General features: G+C 49.6%; 2 protein-coding genes across 8 annotated transcripts in view; one reads left to right on the forward strand and one right to left on the reverse strand.

The window, feature by feature from the left end:
* Positions 1 to 22,042, reverse strand: part of SH2B2 (SH2B adaptor protein 2) — a 241,493-nt gene that overhangs the window by 111,883 nt on the left and 107,568 nt on the right. The window lies entirely within an intron of this gene.
* The window catches only part of DTX2 (deltex E3 ubiquitin ligase 2), a 34,259-nt gene continuing 12,245 nt past the window's right edge, over positions 29 to 22,042 (forward strand). For 2 of the 6 annotated variants that reach the window (XM_056506906.1, XM_056506909.1), the window contains exons 1-4: positions 29 to 117; positions 4,706 to 5,079; positions 9,343 to 9,928; positions 17,871 to 17,929. In XM_056506906.1, the coding sequence (XP_056362881.1) occupies positions 4,782 to 5,079; positions 9,343 to 9,928; positions 17,871 to 17,929 (943 nt within the window). In that variant the 5' untranslated portion in view covers positions 29 to 117; positions 4,706 to 4,781. Of the gene's footprint in view, positions 162 to 2,498; positions 2,768 to 4,705; positions 5,080 to 9,342; positions 9,929 to 17,870; positions 17,930 to 22,042 lie in introns of those variants that run through there. The other 4 variants (XM_056506910.1, XM_056506907.1, XM_056506905.1 and 1 more) reach the window with 4 other exon arrangements.

Below are 22,042 nucleotides of genomic sequence, written 5' to 3' on the forward strand. Positions count from 1 at the left end.
TCCCCCTTGGCCCCGCCCCTGGCCCCGCCCCTCCTGGCCCCGCCGCGGCCCGGCGTGCGCACGCGCGGAGGTTCCGTGGCGGCGGGCCGGGAGCGGCAGCGCCGGGCCCTGCGAAGGGTGAGGGGTGACGGCACCGGGGCACAGCGGCGCCGGGACGGCGGGTGGGTTCAGCTGGGCTGGGCTTCGCAGGACGGGCACCCCCGGTCGGGCACCTCCGCTACCCGGTTCCCTGTGCCGTTCGTGAGGGACTGCCCGGGCCGTTGCGTCCGCTTCGGGCCGACCTGCTTGGCGTCCCGTCTGCCTGGGGACACGGGCGCTGCTCCCTTCGCACAAGGCCCCGGCCCCTCCGCAGCTCCCGGGGCGGTCGGAGCCGCCCGGGCACCCGTGGGGCACGGGGGTGTCGGTGGTACCGGGGGGAGCCCACAGGCGGCTGCGGTGGGTGGCGGTGCTGCCCAGGCCCGGGGGAGCTCCCTGAAGGGTGGGGGACCTCAGGCGGGACCGGCTTGGCCGTCCCGGAGCTCCAGGAGCTCCTGCCGCCAGCCGAAGCCTTTGGGGAAGCTGGAGGGGCCCTGCAGATCGTGCCCGCTTCTCACCTCACAAGTCAGTGATCTCCCCGCTAATAAATAACCCGCCTGGGTGCTCAGAAGGACCCGGGAGTGGTCGGGTTGGACTCAAAGTGTGCTGAGATCCCGTGTCCAGGTGGGATCCTGTGTCTGGGTGTACCTGCCTCAGTTTTTCTAATCACCCGTGCCCGAAACCAGCCCTCGACTTGACTGATAGGCAAACGCTTTGTTCCGCCTCAGTTGCCGTCTCTATTTTCCCCCTCGGAGGGGAACTCGCTTAAGAGCTTGTTTTGAATGGAAGAAGTCCAGGTTTGGAGCAGCCGCGTTTGTTTCTTGTTGTTTCGGCCGTCAACCCAGCCACCTTGTGCCGTGAGGATCAGCAGAGGCTGGGAGAGGGCAGGACTGGGATGGATCTGCGTGCTTGGAGTTACTACTGTGACCCTTCTCTACTGCCGAGCTGTGTTCTTTCTCTTTAGTTAGTGCTAATCGGTGCTGAGTGCTTGTGTAAGGAAAAGTGTATTTGGGTATGAATAACCTGGCAACAGCATCCAACCCTGTTGCATCGGGTTTTGCTGTGCCCAGAAGTGCAGCTCAGCTAGTGTGGGGGCCCTGGCTGGGTGTTTTGGGGTCAGGGGAGGGCTCAGAGCACCTGTGGTGCTGCTCCAGTCGTGCCCCCTGCACACGGTCACGCTTTACTGCAGCCCTGTGACCGCCCTGTGCTTTGTGTGCTCTCCTAATCCCTGTGTAATCTCTTCCCATGGGGTCTGTGTTGCCCTTCCAGTCCTGTCTCTCAAAGTGGTGTCTTGATGCTTAACAATCCCTCCTGGGCACTTTCTTTTCTGAATAACCTGCTGAAAAGTCTCTATTTTACCAATCTGGTGAGTTTTATTTTTAATTCAGCCCAGCTCAAGGGCTCCCAAGGCTCTTTTTCTTTTCCAGGTACAAGCTTGCATTTCATGAAAACTTTTATCAGCGCTGGCAATTCAAGTTCAGAAACTTAAAAAAGGAGTTGGCATTTTTAGAAATCATCTCAGAGCCATGAATTTTAAGATCCTGCATTTAAAGCGAAAGAAAATTCTGCTTTCTGGAAGTAGAACAGAGAATTAAACACAGCTTTCAAAGGCTTTAATTCATATTCTCCAGCCTTTTCACCACCATTTGCTGGAGTTTGAGGAGCAGGGAGTAAAATTGTTGGAAAACACATCTAAAATGCACTCAGTTTTTTTTCTGTCCAAGTCACCAATTAAAACCATGTGGACAGATGTTTCAGAGATTGTGCTGGGCATGAAGTTCCAACCAAACAAATCCAAACTCAAGGTCTGAGCCTATGTTACCAAATACCTTCAAAGTGAAGGGCATCTGGCTGGAATATTTAAGTCTGCACTTGAATTAGTCAGGGTTCACTGGAGGAAGGGTGGCCCAGAGGATTTCTGACTGGAGCCACTACTGTTTGGTGAATAAGAGGCTTTTAGGGTTGATGTGAATTTCAGCTTTTTAAGGTATTTTTAAAGCGTGAGGTGAAGCGTTCAAGTCCATGGGATTTGAGTAAAGACGTGAGCTGGGATGTGTAACACATCCCAAACCACATCCCACTCTTCCCCAAACCCTTTCTGCTGTGGTGTAATGCTGAACACTGTACAAGCAGCTCCAGTATTGAACTGCTCAGCTTTTAATATTTGTGTGCTGCTGAATTCTGAAAGAGGAGTCAGGAATTGCAACTTTAGGCCTTTTCTTTCTCATTGGCCATAACTCCAGGACTTGTGTAATTCTGGTTTACTGATGCTCTCCCGCATTCCTGGCTTCCCAATCCATGCAAACAGCTGCTGGCTCCAGCAGCTTTCAGCAAGAACTGGCAGGAGGCTGAAATACGCCCCTCGCTCCTCCTTTGGAGCAGCAGTCCCAGCGCAGGAAATATTTTTCCACTCTGATGGGGAAGTGGATGTTGGAGCACGCGACTCTCACGTGCAGCCAGCCCGGGTACCTTCAGGTGTGGTCTGCAGGATTCACAGCATCGCTGCCACCCCGGCCTGAGGGACAGGCTGTTGTCACCCAGCTGTTACCCCAGCGAGTGTGAGGTGGCACGGGAAGGAGGTGGCTTTTCTGCTGCGGTGGCCGCTTGTTTGCATTTCCTGCTGCTGTTTCAGAAAGGAAGGAAAACGAATCGCTGACTCTCTGCTCTGCGTGTGGCTGCAGATGAATGTTTGGTAACAACTTTGGGGGGAAAAAAGGGGTTGGTTCTGTATTTGGGGATCAGAGCACTAGTGCAGGTGAGTGGGACAGAAAATGCCACAGGCCGGCTTTTGTTCTGAGTCGAGCACGGACCTTGCTGGTGGTCCTTGAGCTGGAAAAGTGTTGGTGTGAAACCAGCCGTAAAAAGAAGTGGCAGAGGCAGGTGTTGGATTTGATACCTTAAGTCTTAATTTGCTGTTTTGAGCAGTAAAATAACTGTCTTTGGTATGTTAGGCAAGAATGGATTACAAGGAAAAAATGAATAGCAGAGACCAGGGTGGGGTCGTGGTGTTCCGGAGCTGTTTGTCACCGAGACCAGTTGAGCTGGGGGTGTTGTGTAAAAATCTCAGAGCAGCTCACAAACTAATTTACACTGAATTCCTGGAGAAACTGTTGCCTTCTTCTTACAAATGCAGACGTGTGGGTGTGTCTGTTCTGTGCTAGCTCTCCTTCTCTGTCTTTTTTAAGCTATCAAGCCACACGGGCATGATGGATGGGACGCTCCACGGAGCGTGGGATCTTCCCCCATCCGGCACGGATGTCATTCTCTGTGCAGATGGCATTCTCCAGTGGAAGCCACCCACTGCTGCTCTGCCTCTTGGGAGACTTGAACTTTTCCATTGGATGGGAAGGAAGCTCACGGCTCCCTGCTGACTGATGGGAGTTAAGCGAGCAATCAATGACGTGAGACCTCAGAAGGGAGAAGGCGAATTTATTTTAAAACAAAATGAGTTTCAGTCATTCACAGCCAAACCCGCCTACACACGAGCACCAACGTAGGGATCTCCAAGTGGTTGTCCAGCATTTGGACAGATGTGTGTGCAGATGGTTTGGTCAGGATTCCTTGGAATGACACAACAGACAAGGAATGTCAAATATCAGACCTCTGGTGTCTGTCGGTGATCATGTGATGCCTTTGGATTTGCTCTTTTTACATCCCTTGGGGGCTGAGAGTGATGATCTCTCCGTGTTGGAATTTATGCACCGTCCTTTGTGTCTTTGGGCTCCTATCCTTTCTCTATTCTTCTCCAGATCATCTCTTAAGGACTTGAGTCTGATGCTGATTGTCCCTTGTTTCAAGATGTTCCTTGTTTTCCAACCTGAGAAGCTGCAAATAGGTGTGCTTTGATCTTGAGTACCTACTAAATCAGTGGCCTCAGCACAGGCAGTTGATCGTGCCCTGTGTTCCTCCTCGTTCTCTTGTACTCCTTGCCATCTATTTTTTGCTGGGATCACACTCAACTCAAGAAGTGTGTGTACTGTGATTTGCAAGGAGTCACAGGACTGATCCTGGGCCAGAGCTAAGCAATCAGAAGCCAGAATGGAGCTGATGATGTAGCCCTGGAGCTCTGATCAGTGTGAAGAGTTTGGGAGCCACTTGTGTAACTCAGTCATTTCTGTGAATGAGTGTTTGGCCAGCATTTGGCAGCTCATATTGGGGCGCTCAGTGTAATGCTGCCAGGAGCAGTGCTGAGCATGGGGAAGGGGCAGAATGGCAGCTTGCCTTGGCACACTGCTGGCTAGTGAATGTCTGTCTGAACTCATGCCAAGGCTTACAATGTCTGCCTGACACCGATCAGCAGTGGCTCAGGGATGGTTTGTACAGATCTGTGGAGGCTCAGGTGGTGTTTGGTGGCACAAACCGTAGGAAGCAGAGTCTCCTTGAAGAGTGTTTGCTCTCAGTTAGAAGAAGTTGCCAGCACTGGCAGGGAGTGAGTGGTGGTACCTCTCTCACCTCAGCCAGAGGGTTTTGAGGCCATTCTGCTTCTCTGGAGTCTGTTAAATCCATAGTGAACATCCTCTGTAGAAGTCCAAGCTTGTTTCCCTCTCAGATGATTTGTGTGATGTGAATGCAGGGTGGGAGGATTCGGGACACATTCTCAGCTCCTTGTACTCTCTGTTTCTTGCTGTAGGTCCCCAGGAGAAAATGATGTAAAGCCAGCACAGTTGCCACTTCTCCTCGCAGCGTGCCAGAGCTCAGGGAGGAACATGGCAGCAGCTCAGGGAGCGGGGAGCGGCTCAGCCGGACCGCCCGCCTCTGCCCCGGGCCACAGCAGCAGCTCCACGGCGGTGGCAGTGTGGGAGTGGCAGGATGAGTTTGGCAGGTGGAGGCCGTACCGAGGCAATGTGTGCAGCTACATCGAGCAGGTGATCCAGGCCTCTCAGCAGAAGGGCCGGCGCTCAGGCTCGGGGCTGCTCAGCAGCATCCCTTTGGGGCACGTGGATCCCGCCCTGGCTCCCTACGTCATCGACATTCCCAGCTTGACACAGTTCCGGCAGGATACAGGTAAGGGAGCTTCCCCTGCTCTGCTGGTGTGCTTGGGGATAAGCAGGGCCTGGTTCTGTGTGGAAGAACCCTGCAAAGCTCTGCTGTTTGCTGCCATGCTGGGCTAAGCTCTGTGAGCACATCTGCTGCCCACTGTGGAAAAATCTGTGGAGCTGGGTGCAGGCAGACAGCTGTGATCTCTTCAGGAGCATCATCATGGGACCCCTGGAGCTCCCAGCCTGTGAGCCAGAGCTCTCAGAGCTGGAAACCTCCCCTCCCTCCCCCTCCCCCCATCTATGCAAGATCACTTGCGTAAAAAAGGCCTTTTTACGATTCCAACCCTCCTGCTTGAATCCCTTGCTCCCTCTGGAGCTGGAGTACCAGCTGCTTTACCTTGGCATGCAGCCCTGCTCAAGCTGCTTGCGAGTGCCTGCAGCCCCCGCACGACACCAAAACGCTGCAGCAGAATATTCCCTCCACTTGTGCTGTATGAACCTGGGAGAAAGGGCAGGATGGGCTTAACAGCAGAATTGAGACCTGATTTCCATTCTCCTCTCTCCTGGGGTCACTGGGAGTAGCAGTTCAGAATTTGCGGAGATGTTTCCTGCCCTCTTTTGCTGCAGATGTGCTGAGCAGCTGGAGCTTAGAAAAGGGGCAAGGATGGAATGCATGCACTTCATCCCTGGAAAATCCAGGGAGATCCCAAATTACACACCCCAAATAAATGGCTGATTTGGAAAACTTTCCATCCATCAGTTTCCCCTTTGCCAATGTCTCTCCCATCACTCCAGGATGCAGTTGGGCATCATCCCAAGCTTTAGAGAGGGGCATGTGCTGGTTTCTTGCCAGTTGAAACAGTAAATGAGCAATATTTTTGAATCAACTGCATGATCGGCCAATTCCGGCAGGAAAGGGAAGTGGTTGGAGCAAATGTGAGTGGTCATCACAGCTGCATCCGTTTTTTTAATTCTGGCTTGGTGACCTTAGGCTAAGTTTATCTAGTAGTGTCCTGGGTGAGGTGAGGAGCTTTCTAAGCTGGATGCCTTGGCAGCTGTGCTCAGCTTGGCCTGTTCAGACATCTGGAAGGCCAGCTGAGGCTGTGGCTTTGAGTGGTACAGCATGGACCACCAGAGCTGGCACCAGCAGCTGTTTCTTTCCTGGCTTTTTCATGCCAGACTTGTGAAGGAGCCTTTCAGCCAGCACTCCAACCTATGGACAGCAATCCTGAGCTGTCAGGTGAAAGTGAGCAGAGAGCCTGTGGGAGGGTGAAATGTGTCCCAGTTTCGTGAATGGGACATTCTCTGTCCTCTCTCTGTCCTTAGAAGGTTTGTATCTCTTTAGACCCTTGTGAAAGATCTCAAAACATCTAGTGAATATTGTCCATTGCAGGGTGGTTTGGAGCTGTTCATCTCTGGGGGACAGTCCAGTTCAATTCTGGAAATGATGTTGGGTGGTATGATCTCATCTTTCCTTGAGTTGTTAATAACAAAAAGGCTGATTCTGCTCCACAGCTCTCCTGCAGTGTTTCCCATTGATCCAAAGGGATGCTAATCAGAGTGGCCAATGCTCTGAACCTCTCTCCACAAATACCTGTGTGCTCTGCAACGTGACTGTTGGAGAAGCTCTCATATCCCCTTTCCATGGCCCAGTTCTAAGCAAAGCTTTTTCTCTCTGCAAGGCTCTGCCTTAAACGTGAACCTTTCTGAGCGAGCCGCCAGCTGAACTTTGTCATGTGCTGGAGAAAAGAATCTCTGCAGGAAACATCCCCATGAAAAATCTTTAAACAGTGCAAAAAATAGGCTGTTGTATTCTGCTCATTAGCTATTAGACAGATAAATAGGCTCTTCAAAGGAAGCCAGGGAGAATAACAGGAAGCCAGTGTTAACGGGAGCAGCGTCCCCAGCAGCAGGGAATGACAGCTGTGTGGGGGGATCTTGTGGGCAGGATTAGCTGTGGGCTTCAGCTGCTGCTCAAGGCAGATTAGCTGGGAGTGAGTGCAGGGGAGCAGCAGGAGTTGTCCTCTCACCACAGCTGTTTGCCCACCCCAGAGAGGAATGCCAGTTTCCCTGCCAGCCCGGGGGAAGGGGGATGTTTTCCAAGTGCATGGCATTGGTCTTGTTGACTCCTAAAAAAATATTTTTTTTTACTGCTGTTTGAGGGTGTTAAAAACACAAGTTACTTGCAAGTTCTGCACTGCTCTTTGTGCTGCTTTTAGCTTCTGAGCTGCTAATGGAGCAGGGGAAGCCTTGCTCATCTCCTGAGATGTGTCCCACTGGATGCCTTGCCTTACTTGTGGTAGCCCCCTTTCTGTGGGAGCAGGTCCCCTGCACTCATTTTTAAATGTAATGCATGTCTCACCCATCTCATTCCCAGTCCTGTCCTATCCCTCGTCCTACTGCTCAGGAGTTCATTCCTGAAGTTATCCACCTTTTGAGCGTTTATGTTTCTGAAACTTGGCAGGACTTGCTGGATACAAGCAGTCATTGCTAGTTTGTTTTTGGCTGTTTAGTCTGCTTTTCCACTAAGACATCAATTCCAGGCTGGAAAAGTCATCCTGGTTCTGCTGATACTTTCTGCCAGAGGAAGGTCTGGTCCCACAGGAATCCTGAGCTCTGTGGTTGAGCTATTGGGGAGGCTGCTGTGTTTGACTGGCTGCTAGTAGTGTTTTAAGTGTGTTGATGAGATGTTATTTGTTGGCTGGTGTCACTGGAGAGTCCTGCTCTGCAATAAGCAGGATGCTTGGTGCTGCTCTGGAGCAGAAACACAAGTCCTGGTATTCCTTGTTCTGGCACATTCTGCCTTTGAGACAGCCTTAGCCCTTGTGTCAGCTCTGGAGCTTCAGCAGTGCCAGGATAAGGAAACACAGTTTTCACAATTATTGGGTATAATAACAGCAGCATGATCCTCATGTCAGCATGCAGGCAGGCAGAGGCTGAACACAGCAGCAGTTGGATTTTGGCAGTGTGGAGTCCCACGTGGGCTGTCCTCCCTCTTTCTTGGGATGTGCTTGTTGGGTGTGAAGCTTGCCTGGATTGCCTGTGCCCCACAGTCTCCAGTGATATCCTGGGGCAGTTCTCCTCAGGCTTTGGGTGTGGGTGCCAGTTTTCACCTGGGGTCCTGGAGCATAGTGCCATAATTCTCCTGACCTCTTTAGAGTCTTTATGTTTTTTTTTTCTCTTGGTGCTCTTCTTTGAGTTCCTCCTGTGTTGTAACAACTTGCTGCACCCCTGTTCACCCTCACCTTCCTAGATCCCCAGACTTGCTTTCCCCACAGCTTTTTCTGTTCCTGTTTTTCTGTGTGGAATGCTGCTGAGGGTTTTTCCAGCAGCAGCAGTTTTGACCCTGTTGCAAGAACCCATTTTTCAAAGGTTTCAGATCCTCTGTCCTGTTGGGTGGCTTCCTTCCCTCTCATTAGGCTGCTGCTTTTTTGAAGTAGGGGATAAAGTACCCAGGAGTGAAGTCATCCTGGAAAGCCAGGCTTCCAGGGGGCTCGAGCTCCAGCTGTCGCTGTCGAGTGACCTTGCAGGAGTAGTGAGTCTCCTTCCATTTCTCTCCCTTTGTCTGAACAGCTGCTCTCTTCAGTTTTCAAGTTACTTCATTGTCTTCCCCCTCTAGTCTTGCTATCTCTCCCAGCAGTCAGGAGCCTGCAGAAGTTTGCCCTTCTCCAGAGTCCTTGTCCTTGACACTTGTGGGACTTGTGGAACTAGCCCACTCTCCCAAGACCGAAATTGCCCCGACCCTTGTGTAGCAAAGTAGGTGTTCAGCCCCTTAAGTGCTCCTACAAAGCATTTCCCGATGGTGTCTTGTCTCTATAGTTACTCTGTTGTCAAGGCTGTGGGAGTTGTGTTGTTTTTTTTTTAACCAGATCTGTGCCTCAGCCTGATTTTTTTTTTCTTTTTACTTTTTTTTCCTTTTAACGTCAGGGAGGCATATGTGATCACTGTGCCTTTGTGCTTGGGTGTGTCTGCGTCTGCATCCTCTCTCCTTCCCTCCTTTCCCACCCTTCCTTCTAGCAGCTTTTGAACCTGCTGCCAGCTCACAATCAGATTTGGCAGGGGGACAGGGATCTCAGGGATGCTGTGTTTTTCTAAGCTTCATGAGCAAACTCAGCCCTGTTGGGAAGAGAAGCTCTTTTAGTGCCCCTCTTGAGGGAGAATGAGAAAGACCACCCCCATGCAGGCAGCACGGATCTGTTCAGAAACAAATCCCTGGGACAAGGCCCCTCTTAGTGAGTGCTCTGCTCACTAAGTGGATGTATTGATTCTCCCCTCCTCTCGCACACAGGGACGATGCGGGCTGTCCGCAGACACGTCTTCCCCGGGGACTCTGCTGCCGGGCAGGGCGTGGTCTGGGAGTGGCAGAACGACGAGGGCGGGTGGTCCCCGTACGAGATGAGCGTCTGCGTGTTCCTGGAGCAAGCCCGTGCCACCAACCACCAGCGAGTGGATCTGGGGGCCTTGGGCTACAACTACGAAGTTGACTTTGTGGCTCAAGTGCAGACCAACAAGACCTCGAGGTTCCGCCGCAGCGTTCAGAGACGTTTGGACTCCCCGTACCCGGTGACCACCTCCACCACACCCCTTCACACAGGGGTGGGATGTTCTTGCCAGCAGTGCTGGCCCAACAGTGGGACTGGTCCCATCACCACACGTTACCGTCACTCCATGACAAACTTGCCCAACTCTTCCACTACTCATCAGGTTCCCGGGAGGACAGCATCAGTAAATTCTTCCAACGTCGGCTTCGTGCCCTATAACAAACCCACTTTGACTGGAGCAAGGTCAACACCAAGACTCAATGCACAGAGCACCTTGGTTTTGGCTCAGGCTGGGAGTCTCAGTCCAGCACTGGCAGCATCTAACGGAGTCAGGTACAGATCCTAATTCACCTTTAAATACCATATGTGTGTCCAAGAGATCTGCTGTGCTGCCTTATCCAGGAGCCTCTCTGTCCCAGAGGACTTTACAAGGGTCTTCTGCCTAGGAGGGAGAGGTTTGTGCCTGTATATTCTGTACAGTGGATGAAAAGACCTCCCCTCTTCTTTCTACCTATTTTCTTCCCGTTTGAAATATAGTCCCTGTCTACCAGTCTCCCTGAACCACAGGGGAATTCACTCAGGTTGAGATCCTGAAGGTTTGAGAAAATTAATAGTGAGCAGTGGTATTTTGGTTTAGGTTAAAAAGCAGCTTTGAGGGGGACTCAGTGAAAGAAATGGGGACTTGTAAACACACTGATTTAATTCAAATTAGGCAGTAGAGTGGAACACTGCTCTGCATTCTAAGCTCTTCCCCTTCAAGGAGGGCCCACAGGACTCACTGCATGTGGCTGAGATCTCATGAACTCTCTGTCAGAATCAGATGTCCAGGCTAGTTTTCAGGCTAAGTGGTGATGAAGAGCAGAGGTGCCACTGGATCCATTTTCACTGTGGCTCTTCTCTGACAGGGCTGGAATCAGTGTGCATCTCTCAGCCCAGGATTCCAGCTCCCATCAGCTAGAGCCAAAGGAGGGTTGTGTTTGCACCTTACTGGTGGGGGAGGAAGAGCTTCACTTCTCTTCAGGCCTTTTGGTTGCTGCCAGCTCAGTGAAAAGCAGAGGCTTGTGGTCCGACAGCCCGGCTCCTCTCCATGGCATGGGCTGCTGGGGCAAGCCACAGTTGGTTATTCCACTTTCAGGATCTTAACTCCTCCTGTGCTCCAGCCCTTGTTGCCGGAGGTGTGTGGGTGTGTGTGGGCTGTCTGTGGCAGTGCTGGCACTGAGTGTGACCCAGCAAGGGCTGGCTGACTGCTCCCTCTGTTTGTGAATGGCTGGAAGTGGCAGAGCCTTACACTCACTTCACTGGGAATAATTCAGCTGTTGAACCCCTGAGAAATTACAGGGGAACTTGCCAGGGCTGACTTACCTGTCCAAGTAAGTACAGGGATAAGAGATCTAGCAGTGTTTTGGAAGCACATTCTGCTAATTGCACGAGGCACAGAGGTTTGAGGTTTGTTTTGAATCTCATTTGTGTTTTAAACAAGACTGTGAATCTTGAGATGTCTTTCTTTGTGTCGTATCAGGACTTTCCCTCTTTGGGGTCATCGGAGTGAAATGACTTCTCACATCCTGTTCTTCTTTCTCACGCTCTTTTTTTGGTGCTTTTTTCCTACCTGATGATTTTTTGTGTTGCCTTAAGCATCCACAGCACTTCTCTGTTCCAGTCATCTTCGTGTAGGGCTGAAAATCAGATCTCAGCACTGCCTGCAGGAGCCCCAGTAAGGCTCCTGCTGTCTCCTGAAGAAGCTGCCAAATTCCCCCTCTCGCAGGAGTTGCTGGTGGGTGCGTGGGGCCACTGGGCTGCCTGGAACTTCCATCCTTCCCTAAAGGATTTGCAAAGTGACTGAGGGTAGGGAGTTTGAAAAGGAAGAGCCAAATGCTGCAGCAGTTGCCCCACAAGCCAGTTGAGGTCTGGGTACGTTGTGAGCTACTGGTGGGGGGAAGGCTGTCCTGAAAGGAGAGAGGATGGGAGAGAGATGCTTGGAGAGGGTTGCCACAGGCTCCTGGCCATGGACTGAGCCCATAACCCAGGCAATGCTGACTGAGAGGAGAGGGATGGCCAGGAGATGCCTATGGCTGGTTGAGGTCAGGCTGTTTGAAACTGTTTTGCAGCTCAGCTGTTCATGTTGTGGAGGGGGTGAGGTGGCTGGTGTCCTCATCCCTAACCAAGCCAGCCTTTCTGGGGGGTGTGAAGGGATTGTACAGTTAAATCTATGCTGGGGACAGTAGGACATGGCACACAGGGCAGGTGGCAGCTCTTTGGATACCTGGGAGTGTGTGAGTGCTGCCAGACTTGTGTAAAACCCACACCCCCAGTGAGCCCCGCTGTCTGTTCCTTTGGGGTGTGATCTGCAGTCCTTTGGGATTGGTTGTGCTGGGGTCACTCTCTTTTATCCCTGCCAGAGCAGCAAGTGCACACAGGGGGCAATCTGTGTCTTCCAGCAGTGTGCCATATGTGAAAGGGACTTCTTCATCCCCAGCTGACAGCTCAGGATGGCTTTTCCCCATCAGCCCTGTGCTGGGGTTGAGTCGGAAATGCCACAGGGTGGGTGTAATTGCTCCTGGCTGCAGTTACAGTCTCAGGATCACGAAACCCATGTTCCAGCAGAAAATCCTTTAATTTCTGTGAATTAGGGGAAACCTGAGTAGCAAACTCCAACAATGTGTTTCATTTAATTCCTAAGACCAGAGCATTCCTGGGTTATTTTATGCACTAGATTCCCTGTCTTCCTCCCTCGGACATAGTACAAGTGGTTAGTTCCCCTTCCCTTGCAGTCAATGCCCCATATCACCTAATAGTCTCACCATTTTAGCTAATTATCCTGCATTAATTATCCTGCTATGGTTTTCTGGCTGTGTTCTTTTTGCTATGAAGTGCAATTCCTGTGCTGGCTAGTGCTCAGAGACCCAAGGGAAGGGAGCTCTGGGCCATGGTGGATCCTCTGGTGTCTTCTAAAGGTTGTGTTGTGTTCCCCCCACAAGCTTTGACACCAAAGTAGCCCTGACAGATTACTTGCTTTTACACAACTCCACAAAACTTGCACAGCTGGCTGAGCTGCAACTAGCAGAAGGGCTCAAAAACTCGTTGGGAGAGACTGAAAGGCAGTACAGTTGTTTACACCCAGTTTCTTTAGGAAACACAGCTAAAAATGGCAGCACCTTTCTCCTGGAGGGCTGAGAATGAGGTGCAGTTCATCCTGGAAAGCTGCCTGATTCCCTGTGTGGCTGTGACAGCTATTTCTGGCAGGCAGGCAGGGGTAGCCCCCAGAAGGGGCATGCCCAGGCTGCTGTGCCCTGAGTGAGGGTGATTCAGTGTGTTTCCTGCTTGATGGAGGGCGGATGCTGGTGTGAGAGCACTGCCAAATGAACTTTAATTTCCTCCTGCTCTCAAGAGGGTCAAAACCACTGGAAAACCCAGAAAGGAGTGCCAAGGCTTAACTAGATGCTAATATCCTTGGCTGTGCTGCTAATGAATTGCATACATGTGGGCAAGTTATTTTGCTTCTTGGTGTGTTAAGTTTCCTCTCATGGATTAAGCACAGTTAATGAATCTGCCCTCTCTCACACACAGCAGTGGAATCTGCACATGAAGTATGCCATGGCAAGGGCTGTGTCCTTATCTCAGCACTGTTAACCAGGATCCCTGGCAAATCCCCACATGGGAAAGCATCAATTCCCTAGGGCAAAAGCTCCCCTGTTCTCTGCACTGTGCTAATTACAGAGTAAAGCACTCCTGAAGCACAGTAAGGAGTGCCCTGCTTGTAATATGAGCCAGTAAAGCTGCAGGAAGCAATCTTCTGAGGGATATTAATTAGTGTCCCAGCCAGGCAAATCCCTGCAGTAGCTCTGCAGGCTTCTCTGAGCTTATATGGGTTTGGCTGCTGGTCTGGGTTATGCCTACAAATAAGGCAGGCAGCTCATGGGGTCAGGATTTTGTATAAAACTAGTGGGAATGGGGGTCTTGGAAGCTGGAAAAAGAAGCTGACAGAATTGGGATGTTCTTAAGAAAGGTCTGGTGCTGCAGCCCGAATTTCCCATGGGGAACAACACAGAGCCAGTGCTTTGTAGGATTTTCTCTCCACCTTTGTATCCTTCAGCTTTGTCCACAGGCATTCCCATGAGCTCTTTGGGTGGTGAGGAGCTCTCCTGGTGCTGGTGCCACTGTGCCCACTGTGACTTGTCCTGCCCTTTCAGCCAGCATGGTGCTACCACCAGGTGGGTCATTGATGTCACCTGACACTCAGTGGGCCCTGGGAAGGGCTTTGGACTGTAAGGTGTTGTGGTAGCACTTAGTGTGAAGCAGGGCTGGATGCTGCCCTGATCTGTGAGGAAAAGAGGGCTACAAAGATGTCTGATAAAGAAATCTGTGGCCTGCTGGTTGTGTGAGGGGAGAGGAAGGAAGAAAGGGCCATATCAGGTGGAGAGGGTGAGTTCCTACAGGCTTCCCCAGTTCTGCTCCACTGGGGCATCTGATGGCTCCAACCTGGCCACCCAGTGTTGAAGTGGCAGCAGCCCTGGATTCCAGGCTGCTGACACAGTTTCTTGCTGGGCTTGTGCTTTGCTGTCTCACTGGTGATGCAGATTCTTGAAATTCTGGAGAAACTAGTGGGTTTGTCATGCTGAAATCTCAGTCTGCCCTTCTGCCTCCTGTAGCAGGCTGCCTGGGAACCAGTGGTGGGAAATCTTACCAGGATCTTCTTGCTGAATCTCCGAGGGCATTGTCTTACTTTACATCCTTTTCTTCACAACCTGGTGATCCCTTTTACACTCAGGAACATCCAGCACACAGAGGTGGGAGAGCAGGAGCAGCAGTGAACAGCAGCACAAAATCGGACCAGGAGGGAGGAATCAATACCAAGACACATTCAGAGAATTCAGGCGTTGGCTTTCAGGTGTTGCAAGCACCTGCAAGAACACTTGGCCAGGAGTCAAAGGCACTGCCTGGTGAGAAATTTCCATGGGCAGCAGGAGCAGGTGTCTCAGCAGCTCCTTCTCATCTCTCCACACTGCAGTGACTGCTTTGCACTCAGTGCTCACTCTTGCACTGATGCTACCCAGATCTCCCTTACCCAAAACATCATTTTTTCTCTTAACTGAGCTGCTTTCAATAAATGAGCAGGACCTCTCCCCAGAAGCCAGCACTGGTATGGTGGTGCTGGAATATCTAGAGCTTGTGCTGTTCCACTGTTGGATGCACAGTCCATGTTACACTACAATAACAATATCCTTCCTTGTTACCTCATCCCCTTCCTCCCCCCAAACCCCCACTTCAGACCCAGGGTAGGCTCTGAGTAGCATTTCCTCACCTTTTTTGGCACAGTAGCACTTCCTCCCACACACTGTGGCTGCAGACCTGCCCAGGCAGGGTTGTGGGACCATCTCAGCAGTGTGGATTTCCCTTGATTTCATCAGCCTTTGGGCTTTCTGCAGTTGTAACAGAGCTCAGGGAGTGTGGCAGCCCTGCTCCCACGGTGCAGAGTGGATGGGTCAGCACATCCCACAGCACTGTCAGCTGAGATGCTGCTGATGGATCTGTGTATTTAGTGAAATAAGAAGTATTTGGTTTCTCCATCATCACATCAATTGGCTCAAAGCCTCCAGCAGCCAAAGCTGACATACTTTGCCTTTACACCAGGAGTGCAGCTGATCAGTGACTGTTTCCTGGCTCATGGATGGTAATTTGCACTCACAGCTTCCCAAATTTGATTGCTTGCAAATGCATCAAGTGCTTGTCTGTTTCTTTTTGTAGATCTCAAGGACTCTTCTCGCTTCAGGTTTAATCCAGCAGACAGTGTATCACCACACAGCCCCTCAACTCACTCCATCCTCCCCCAGGGGAATAGGAGAGACAATTGGAAGAAAAAAAGTAAAAATTGTGGGTTAAAATAAAGACAATGTAACAGGACAGAGAAGGGAAGGAAAATAATAACGCTGATGATAATTAAGATGTACAAAACAAGTGATGCACTAAGCAACTGCTCACACCCACTGGCCAATGCCCAGCCATTCACAAGCAGCAGCTCCTAATCAGTTTCTCCCCTGGTTTCACTACTGATCATGGCATCCTGTGGTCTGGAATATTCCTTGGGTCACTTGGGGTCAGGTGTCCCAGCTGTGTCCCCTCTCAGCTTCTTGAGCCCCTCAGCCTCCTCAGTGCTGGGGTGGGGTGAGGAGCAGAAAAGGCCTCACTTAGTGTAAACAGTGCTCAGCAGCAACTAAAACATCCCTGTGTTATCAGCATTATTCTCATCCTAAATCCAGAGCACAGCACTGTACCAGCTACAAGGAAGGAAATTAACTCCACCTCAGCTGAAACCAGGACAACTTCATACAGGTTGTAACTTGTGGATGACTTGGATTTGAGTCTCACAATTAGGGAAGAAGAGTGAAGGATTTCTCTGCCATCTTTTCAAATTGGTATGGTTACCAGTGATCCCCTTCCCAGGGCAGCTCTGGGTTTGCTTTTTCCAGCCTCAGGTGTAATCACTGTGCTCCAGCTTGTTGGAAGGGTTCCCACCCTTTCAGCTTTGTGCTTTATATTATTTTTACCTTCCATGGGGAAGTGAAAGGGCCCAAGGTGCTGCTTCATCTCAGGGCATGACAACAAAATAAAAATTCTGTATCAGTCACAGGCTGGGGTGGAGGGGGAGCCCAGGCTCTGTGGTGTCTTCTTGGATTCTCAGGAGGAAATGAGGGAAGATCCAATGTCTCTGATTTTTTGGGAGCAGTTCTCTCAAGTTCCTGGTGCTCCAATATCTTTCATGTTTGCAGCTAGAGAACAAGGAGTCCTGCTCCTTGCCATCTTCTGAAGAGGATCATGAGGGCAGAGATGAAGCAAAGGAATGAGATAAAGAAATAGAGAAATACCTCAGAATGAGCTGTGATGAAGAGGGTGAATCAGGAAAGAGAGTCATAAAGACATCTGATTGAGAGCCCTTTGAAATCAGGGGGAAGATTTCCCCTGTGCTTGGTGGGTTTGAATTGTAGCCAGCACTGTCCATTGCATCATTTGAAGGCATTGCAAAATTTGGGGCAGCAGAAGGGAAAGCACAACCTTGACAGAGGCAGGAGGGAATTCCTTGTGGTCCAGAGAGCTTTATAAGGTTCTGGGGGTGCTGATCTCACTTGTCCAGGCTGCACCAATCCCTTGGTGCTCCCCAGAGTTCTTCAGGGATGCCAGCACACTGTGGGAACCTATTCCAAACTGTGACAGGTAGGAGAGGGGAGAGGTGGGGTGGAAAACAGCCATGTGTCACTCAAAAATCTTCTCAGCCCTGGTCATTGTAATGAAAATGCAAACAAAGATTTTATTAAGATGGAAATGAGAGATTTCTGTGGTACCATTTTGGACAGGGCAGCTCTTGCATCCCAGCTGGACAGAAGGTTTCCCCTAAATAATGGGTGAGATTTGGGCTCTTGACCATCTTAGTTTCTGCATTCCTGAGCAGCTGGCCAGGTTTGTGTAATTTTGGGGAGCCCTTGGAGCCTGTTGTCTAAGTGCACCATGTATTAACTGCTGCTGAGGTGCATGAGCCTCATCCATCCCAGGCACATGGGCCACCTGAGACAGAGTCCATGGGTGGCTTTTCTCTGCCAGCACTTGGACTTCAAGTGTTCCTGCTCTGCTGATGTGGATCCAGCTTGCTTTCTTCTCTAGTGACCCCTCATCAGTGTTGATGCTGCTGCTCTCCTTTCCTCCCTAACCCCCACAGCCAGCTAATGCCATAACCCTGGCTGCCCATATATCCCAAAGTTGAAGTACAGTGCCAGCACTGCCAAAACAAGTAGGTGAGGAGCCTAAAAGGCATGTTTGGTGTCCATATTCTCTTAATTTCCAAATGAAAATGGGCCAAGCTCTTCTGGGTCTCCTTCAGCCTTTCCTCCCTCATCCCCACATCCCTCTGGCTGTGTAGTGCAGGTTGGCTGCTCATAGGAAGTTCTGTGGGGGACTGGCAAGAGCAGGGATGTATCAGAGCAGGAGGGATGGATGAATTAGGAGAAGATGGGGCTGGAAGCAGCTACATACAGCATAGCTCTGAGGCCCCCCCCCTTTGCAGGTAAGTAAATCCAGGAGAGGGCTCTGGTAAGGGCACAGCTCCTTAAATACAGCTGCTGAACCAGAGGGAAGAGGGTCCCAGATGGGGCTCATCTGAGCAATTCATCCCTGTCAATAAATCCAGGGCCCTGGCACTCAGGAGGGAGCAGTGCATTGCTGAATTGTCTCTGTTTTGTTTGCCTGTCATCCTTGCTGTTAAAGTCACCTCTTTTTTTCTCTCCAGTGCCCAGACCCTACCTGTCAAGATGGCCAAACCCAGCAGAGTGAGCCAGGCCCTGGCAGGTAAGAAGTCCCCTGTGCTTTATTAACTCAGTCCTTAGGATTAGGTGAATGAGAGGTTTGCCTTTCTGTAGCACTTACTTTCCATTTTTGACTTTTGGAAAGAATCAGAAATGTTGCTGGCATTTAAGGTATTAGACCCAAAGACTTTCCAGAAAAGCAAAGAGGACAGATTTGGGGGAGAATGGGATAGACAAACCTTATTAACTGTTTTTTCTCATCCTGAGTCTTTCAAAATAAGAAAATGGGATTATTTGAGGCACGGCTATTCATTTTTTTCTGTACATGTGGATGAGCAAGTAGCAAAGGAAAAGGCATGTGAATCAAGTTCAGTGCTAGATTCTATTTTCTGCTATTTTAAAGTCAAAGAAGAGTGGTGTGAGATTTTGTGTGGTTTTTAATATGATTTTTTACAATGTGATTTTACTTAAAAAGCTCAAGTGGTCTTTAGCTTGAAGAGGATTGTGATGCCTTATCTTGGGAAAGGGGAGACAGAAGTTGAATCAGGCATTGTGCAGCAGAATACAGGTTTGCTTGTTATCCAAACCTGTGAACACAGTACTGAATATACTGAGCAGTATGTCTGGGAGGGATGAAAGCACCAGTTTTCAGTGCTCCTTTTCAGAGTAGATTTGCCTGTTAAAGTATAAATGGCATTGCCTTAAAAATGACAATTTGTGCTGTTAGCTTCCTGTGGAAGTGCTGCTGTACCAAAAGCCAGTGGCACCTTTGCTGTGTTTTGGCTCAGCCAGTGCCAAACCAATGAGCCTGGTGTGGTACTGGGGGATTTGGGTGCTGTGCCCAGAGCAGAGGTCCCTGTGCTGGTACCAACTGTGCTCTCAAAACTGTATCATTACCTGGTAGAGGAGTGCTAAATATCTGATATCTGGTATTTTCTGGAGTTTTCTCTGTTTCACACACTACATAATGTCTGTTAACTCTCTCCTTACTCTGTCTCTTGTCCATCATGCATGGTCTCTTGATGTTATTAGCTCCTGGGACACCAAACTTTGCTCCTGAGTGAGCAAAGACAATTACATTCTTGTTTTTCAAGACAGTAGTTCCCACTTTATTCCAGTAAAGGTGTTTGGTCTCTTCTTGAGTGCCAGGTTTTACCCTGACTGAAAAGGGTCCCCAGGATTGATGTTTCCCTTCATTTGATGCTGGCACCATCATGAAAACTGCCTTGCACGTGTCTGTAGCCAAACTGGCACTGCATGAAGACTAACACAGGTGTCCTCTGACAGCATGCAGCCCATCTGTCTTCTCCTTAGCAAATCACTGTGGAAACGAGGTGCAAAGTCAAGCTCAGACCTTGTCTGGCTGGGTGACCTGAGCAGAACTCCCCTTGCTTGTAACAGCTCTGCCTCTCATGCCCTGGCTGTTAGCACTGGCTGTGCAATTAGGTACTTAATCACATAAAGGTAAATAAAGCACAGAGCTGAAGACCCCTGATGATTCTAGGCTGTGTTAATGTTGTTACCTGTGATCTCCTCCTCCATGTACAGTAGGTGAGTATGTGCAATCCATTTGTGCCTTGTGGTGCCACCTTTAGATAGAAAAGGCTGCAGGAATTCCCAATGGAATAAGCCATTTGCCACCTTTTAATACAATAAAATGGTGAAGTTTGTAATTGGTATCTCTGTTGTTGCAGTCTAGGGGTGTTAAAGAAGGGATAATTACTCATTTTAATATTCTTTACCTGTCCCTGAGGTAGCCAGAGGCACATGGGGATGCAGGGAAGTGCAGAAGCAGCTCCTTGAGGCCAGGGTCTCCTTCAGATCTAGGTATTCACACAACACAGCTTTGGGTGCTGTGCTGCCTTCTGCCAAGTGTGCCACACCTCAGAGGTGCAGGGGAGGAGGGAAGTCTGAATTTGAGTCCACATAGAAGCAGAGGAAAGATTAATACAAGTTAATTAGGGAGCGGAAGGAAAATAAATCTCTGGAGGTATTTCTGGTGAAAAGCAAGCAATGGAGTTCTGGTAAAAAGGAAAAGTTTTGCTGAAATATTAATTGGCTGGGTCTTTAGGGACACCTTCTCCCCCTCTATGCTCTGCTCTCTGTTTTTAAGACTACTTCTGGGAAGTGGTATTTCGTTCATAATTAAAATCCTGCTGGTGGTGTGCAAGTTACTCATTACTCAGGTTATTATCTAACACAGGCTGCACTCCTTTTATTCTTCCAGTCCTCACTGCATGACTGCTTCCTACAGTATCAGTGGAGAAGGCTGGGGGGACAGTATTGTGAGGGGGAGAGAAGTCTCAGATGTGAATGAAGGAGGCTTTAATTTGGAGAATGTGTCTTGGGCTCCATCCCCCTGCCATCTCAGCAGCTTTGGCTCTGATTTGGAGCTGGACAGATACAACCCCTCAGTCTCATGGGTGATGTTGAGAAATGCTGCAGGTGCATCTATTGGATGCAGAGGGAAGTTCTGGTGGCTAAACAGGAGATGAGGAATCCTGTGAGGCTGAATTAGGAGCTGGGTTTTGTTTGTGTGATGGGGGTTTGGGGATTTGAGCAAGGGATTTTGTAACACTGTCAACCCCACATCTTCTGAAAGCACCCCTTGGGATCCCAGAAATCATGAAGCTGACTTTAAAACCAAGCTTTGTACAAAAAAAGTATAATTTTTTCCTTGCTTTCTGCTATTTTAATACTTCAAAGTGCATGTGGAAACTTGTCTTTTAAGCTTTTTCTTTTCCCTCAAGTATTTGATCAGTACAGTGAAATGCCAAACAGGTCTAAGCAAACTGTTTAACCACAGTGTTGGTGTTTAAGGATCAGCTGGACTAACATTTCCTGGGAATAATGGAGTTTAGCTGGTGTGCCTTGGGGCTGAGGGGTGGAAAGGTGCTCATAGAAAGGCCCTTCTAATACTGTCTTTGAGATGAAGTCTGAAAAGGAGCTTTTTGTTAAATAAAACTGCTTGTTTCTTGTTTGCATGATTCCTGGAGCTCTGGGGCATTTGGGGATGAACTAACCATACTGATTTTGCTGGTGGATATAATTGTAGAAGTTAGCAATGCTGTTCTGAGATCTCACATTATCTGAAGGTAAGCTGTGCCCTGTACCAGTCTGAGGCCTGTGCAAATCCAAATCAGTGACCAGAGCTGGTGGCCAGAGGAGTGTGTTGGGCTGGGTGTGAGTGACTGTGTGGCCAACACTCATTACATAATGTCAGGGTGTTTTTCCTGTGCTCAGCTTCTGCACAGGATATTACAAAAAGTCCCTAATTTACAGAGCAGGCTGAAAAAAAAGTTGGTGGATGTTGTCATAGCTCCAGTGAAAATAGTTTTACCCCAAGGAGCCACTAATGATGTATTTCTGGCCAAATAAGAGGCTTTGAGCAAGAGAAAAAAGGCAGTTCTGCATTTGGTTATTGCACACATAGAATCAGATCAGATCCCAAAGGATTCTTTGCAAGGCTTTCTGTCTCCTCCCTCCTGCAGTCCTTTCAGGGAAGAAACCCAGAGCCCAACAGAATGTGTGAACATATAAAATAATATTTTTCAAGCTCCTGGACTAGCTAGTGAGCAGCAGGAGCTCTCACAGGAACATTTCCAAAGCAGTCTTGGTCTGGGCAAGCTTGTCATGTTGCAACTTGTATTCAGGTGAGAATTTATCCTGGTCCAGGGCTACACTTGCTCCTGGCATAACTCCACAGATGCCTGGAACAGGTTCTGACTTGAAATTGTTGTGTCTGCACCAACTGTGAGAATTGGAGACTCAGTCTGCAGATGTGATGTGTGTCTGTAGGAAAACACACTTCCACCTAAGGCCTGGATCAAGGATGTCCTTTCCTGGGGACTACAAGTCACCAAATTTTTGGGAGGATTGTTAATGCTGAGATTTCCAATATTGTACTTGAACTTTAAAGGCAGAATTACTACTGGGGGTTGACATGAGGCAGAGAGAACAATGTAACACCAGAACCTTTTTGAATGATCTCTTGACTTGAATCTACAGAAGATGATTCACTGCATGTAGCTCCTAAGGCAGCAGAAGGTTAAAAATTGGCCAGGGAAAGATAATTTCCCACTTACACCTTTTCTTGACCAGTTCAAGATAGGAGAACATTTGAGTTGGGGTAATTCTCCTGGTCCCACGTTTTGCC

Source organism: Oenanthe melanoleuca, chromosome 19, assembly GCF_029582105.1.
Source record: "Oenanthe melanoleuca isolate GR-GAL-2019-014 chromosome 19, OMel1.0, whole genome shotgun sequence".
Taxonomy (NCBI): domain Eukaryota; kingdom Metazoa; phylum Chordata; class Aves; order Passeriformes; family Muscicapidae; genus Oenanthe; species Oenanthe melanoleuca.